At 51.3% G+C, this 4,645-nt stretch overlaps 1 protein-coding gene across 4 annotated transcripts in view; it reads right to left on the bottom strand.

The window, feature by feature from the left end:
* Window positions 1–2,144: 2,144 nt before the first annotated feature.
* The window catches only part of smg7 (SMG7 nonsense mediated mRNA decay factor), a 12,737-nt gene continuing 10,236 nt past the window's right edge, over window positions 2,145–4,645 (bottom strand). For all 4 annotated transcript variants that reach the window (XM_037974409.1, XM_037974410.1, XM_017404390.2 and 1 more), the window contains 2 exons: window positions 4,305–4,456; window positions 2,145–4,216 (listed from right to left, as the gene is read on the bottom strand). In XM_037974409.1, coding sequence (XP_037830337.1) covers window positions 4,103–4,216; window positions 4,305–4,456 — 266 coding nt within the window. In that variant the 3' untranslated portion in view covers window positions 2,145–4,102. The remainder of the gene's footprint in view (window positions 4,217–4,304; window positions 4,457–4,645) is intronic.

The following is a 4,645-nucleotide window of genomic DNA, read 5'->3' as shown; positions in this document are numbered from 1 at the left end:
ACTCAGCACAGATGTTCCTGTACACCAGGGGTCTCCAGTCCTGGTCCTCAGGGCCTCCATCCTGCAGGTTCTCCTTGTTCCTCTGCTCCAACACACCTGATCTGAATCAGTGGCTGATTAACAGGCTTCTGCAGAACATGAAGAGGTGATTTAACCATGAATCAGGTGTGTTGGAGCAGAGAAACAAGGAGAACCTGCAGGATGGAGACCCTGAGGACCAGGACTGGACCCCCCTGCCTCAGATAACTCTCAGCTACTACCACACCTGGTTAATGTCACTCTGAATGAAGGTTGATTAGCTGTGGCGGCCATCTTGAACTGGCTCCAGCAGTTTGGTTGAAATTGTCTGCTGCTCATGAGATATTTTACTAACAGACAGACAGGTATTTACATCGTCACCCACCTGTCTGCTGTCAGGTTCTGTCAGCGGGCGGCCCCACCTCAGGTTCTGTCAGGTTCTGGATTTAAAGGTGGATCTTCAGCACCCTCTGGAGTCAGACTTTCAGCTCAGCTGCTTTTATTTTATTTTCTCCTTTATGTCACGCCGGTTCTTACGTGATGTCCTGAAACGGCCATCTTTGTTTTGGTGTCTCTGAATCTGGATTTGAAGGTTGTGGTTCCTGATTTATTGAGTGACAGAGTTCAGAACCAATCAGCTCTCCTGGATCCTGGGTCCCGGGTCCCCCGGTGGACCTGGAGCCCTGCAGGCGCCCTGCATTCCAGGAAGTAGTCTGGACCCAGAAGCTGTGCTCACAGGTGGATTCAGTCTTTTGTGGTTTATAGAACCAGTGGAACCGTTCTCTGCAGAACGCTGCCTGTGATTTTGGTCAAAGACCAGAGAAAAGTCAAACTAATAAAAGTTTCAGCGTTTTTCTCTGATTGGACAGAAAAGCTGGAGTTTCATCAGCAGACTGAAGTCTGTCCCCGTCAGTCAAACGTGTCCACTCTGTGGACGACCCTGCTGATGTCCTCAGATCAGAGAGGACTTCCTGTCGGCTGCAGGACCGAGTTCAGGATTTAATCTGAGTCTACAGAACCGTGGTTCTTCATCCAGAACACTGAGGTCAGACGGGCCGAGATTTTAACTTGGAGTCTTGTTGATGGAGGTTCTGCTGTTTTATGGAATCATTAGGTTCTGATAAAAGCCCACGTAGAACCTACAGACTTTATTTATCTGTAATCTGTAAGATTGAAGCACCTTCCTCCAGTCTCTGTAAAACCGTCGAGCATTAAAACAGATTTCATCTGAACGGCGTCTCTTTGGTTTGGGACGTTCCACCAGGTTTGAAGAACAGACAGAAAATGTTGGAAACGTGTCGGATTGTTTCATTTATTCAGCCGGTTTGTTGAAGCTCTTATGTTCTCTGTTGCAGAACTTCCACAGCAAAGTTTCTGCAAGCAGGAGGTTCTGATTCAGCAGACGGACTGCCGACTGGACCGGGAGGAACCAGAACCTCCACAGACCCAAGAGGAGCAGGAGAACCTCTGCAGCACTCAGGACGTAGAGCAGCTGGTTCTGAAGGAGGAGTCCGACTCCTTCGTGGAAACTTCAACTTCTGAGGGAAATGAACGAGACTGGTTTCCCTTCCAGAACCCTGAAGGCCCGGTTCAGGAGGGATTTAAAGCGGGTCAGACACATCCCACATTCAGAAGCGACTTGGTGCCGGAGGGTCGCTGCGGCGCCGGAGGGAAACTCTTCTTCTGCAGCTTCTGCGGGAAAGAATTCAAACAGAGGAAGAAACTGACCCAACACATCAGAACCCACACGGACGAGAGGCCGTACTCCTGCAAGTGGTGCGAGAAAAGTTTCCACCAGAGCGCCCATCTGATCGCCCACGTGCGGATTCACACGGGCGAGCGGCCGTACGCCTGCAGCTTCTGCGACAAACGCTTCAAAGACCTGCACACGCAGAAACGGCACATCCGCTCCCACACCGGCGAGAGGCCGTACTCCTGTCAGAGCTGCGGGGAACGCTTCAGGCGCCGCGAGAACTTAGTGGTCCACATGAGAACTCACCGAGCGGCGACAGAGACCTGACTGAGGCCCGGTCCGATCCAGCTTCACGCTCAGAACATCTGAAGTCAACGTTTTGTTGTGAATTAATGTTGTAAATAAAGTTTATTCAATGAGCTCAGACAGGAAGTCCAGGGAGAAGAGAGTTTATTTAAAGGTTGATTCCATCATTTCTGACAAACACAATCAGAACCAGAACCGGGCCGCTCCTCGTGGCGAGCCTCCAACCTTAAATACATGAAAAGCACAAACACAGAAAAGCTTCGCTGGGAAAATTAAAAACATTCACTTTTTTTTTTTTCCTCCTCAGAACTCAGACCAAACAGGAAGTTCCTCCCAGAGCTGCTGCGCTCACTTCCTGTTAGCAGGAAGCAGAAGTAAAACGGCTCTTGATTGGCTCTGAAACAAGCAGGGACCAGAACCGAGCCAGAACCTCTTCCTGTTTTCAGACGTGTTTAAAGTTGGAACCTTAGCTGCGACACAACAAACTAAAGGCTGCGTTCAGAGAAAACACCACGTTTCTGTTAAAAACACACAAGTGCTGAAAAACTTCATATTTACATTATTAATGGTTTGATTCAACGTTTATGTCAATTATTCAGATGATTCATGAGAAACACGTCTGCCACTAACTCGTTTTTTACCAGTAACAGCTACAGAGTTCCTTAAAGTTGCTGTTTTATTTAGGATCTGAGGTCAAAGGTCATCACAGGTCCGTCCTCCTAACTCACCCAGAAATAACCCAAATAAAGACAACCTGACTTCTGTTTGTCATCTTTTTAAACCTCAGCTGAAAAGCTGCCAGATTATCTAAGGACCCCCACGCACCATTGTGTGGCCCACACAGGGCTCCCAACCACAACTTGAGAACCTCTAATGTCAGTTAGAGATCAGATGTTTTCCAGGCATTTAACTCAAAGACGCAGGCAGCAGCTGTGGCCACAAGGTGGCGCCAGACGAGCTGCAGCTGCTGGACTCAGCTGAGACAGGTCCAGAAAAGAACAGAACAGGTGGATTCTGGGTAATAAACCTGGTTTAACGAAGATAATTAACTTATCTTTTGGTTTTTTACCCGTAATAAAGTTCCATCAGCAGCCGGGAGACAAGAAGGCTGGTTTCTATTTTTCTACAGACGTGACAGCAGGAACGCCGCGTTCTGGACCGTTCCTCAAAAACAGAAGCTAACGGGAAGTTTCAGGCGTACCTGAAGGCAGCGTACCTGAAGGCAGCGTACCTGAAGGCGGCGCTGCTTCAAACCAGGACAAACAAAGAGGAAATGCAGGTTAGATAAGCAGGCGGGGTTTGTTTTCTTCTTCTTCAGGTAAAGGACGCAGCAGGAAGCTAACAGAAGAACCTGATTCACCTCAGAGGGCGAGAAGCTAAAACTGCTACGAGAAAAATCACAAAATACACGTTTGTTTGTTTTTTTCTGTTAATATCTCTGAAGCTAACAGTAAAACTACCCCTAAGATCAACAGGTTGCCCCCCCCTCCTTCTGAGAGCCCCCCCGGCCGAGCCTCAGGCTCCTCCTCCTCCGCCGCCTCACGCTCCAACTATGGAAATATATATTTATGTAAATATTTATAGAGCTGAAATCCTTCATCATCATCCTCCTCAGTAATGACAGTGAACAGAAAGTCCCCCCTGCGCTCCACCTGCCCCCCCTCTGAAATCCAAGCACCACGCCGTCCTCAAAGCGGCGCAGGTCGGGGGAGGGGGGGTCTTTTTTTTATTTAAAGAAAGATGAAGATTTTCTCTGAAGTGTTGTCTGTCAAAAACCAGGGGGGGTCCTTAAAGTTCAGATTTCCACCAGTTGAAGGGAACTCGGCGGCGGCGGCGGCGTGGCGCGTGGCCCCGCGCTTTAAGAGATCCCGCCCCCTCCGATCCAGGAGGGGCGTCCCCGCTCCTCGAACAGCCGAGGAGGTGGGGGGGGGGTGATTCAGCCTCGTCGGGGGTCCCGTCGCCTCCCCAGCCTCCACCCTTCATGTTTTATTGGAGCTGGTCAAACGTCTGGATGTTCTGGACTTTTTTACCTCCGGTTCTCCTGGCGGTGGTTCGTCGAGTCAAAGCGCCGCGTCGGGCCGCCGTTCAGTGAGGCGGGTTCATGGCGCCGTGACCTCGCTGCTGCTTCTGCTTCTGCTGCAGGAGGAGCTGCTCCAGCGCCGACGGGCCCGGCTGCATCATGGAGCTGGACCAGATGGACTGCAGGGGACAGGACGGGACGGTTAGACCCGGAGCACGGACACAAACAGGAAGTCACCCTGAACCGGAGCCGTCAATCAAATCTGACCTTCAGGCTGTCGAGCAGCACGGTGGAGGACGACTCGTCCATCGGAGACTCCTGATTGGTCCAGGAGCTGGCCGCCGAGCCGGCCTGGTGCCAGCTGGTGTCGGACGGTGTGGAGGAGGCCGCGGCCGGCAGGAAGTCCAAACCGAACGTTCCTGAAAGAAACCCGACAGCCGTCAATCACCCGGGAACCGAAGTCAGAGAACATTTATTCTTTAACCAGACAGGTTCCACTGAGAGCGCAGATCTGATCCTCCAGGGAACAGGCGGGGTTCCAGACTGAGGGAGGGACTGAGGGACTCTCTCTCCACACTCATCCCCCCCCCCACCCCCCACCCCGACCC

This window comes from Kryptolebias marmoratus, unplaced genomic scaffold (genome assembly GCF_001649575.2).
Source record: "Kryptolebias marmoratus isolate JLee-2015 unplaced genomic scaffold, ASM164957v2 Scaffold39, whole genome shotgun sequence".
Taxonomy (NCBI): Eukaryota; Metazoa; Chordata; class Actinopteri; order Cyprinodontiformes; family Rivulidae; genus Kryptolebias; species Kryptolebias marmoratus.
Note: the sequence above shows the minus strand (reverse complement) of the source record. Positions and strands in the feature narration are given on the sequence as shown.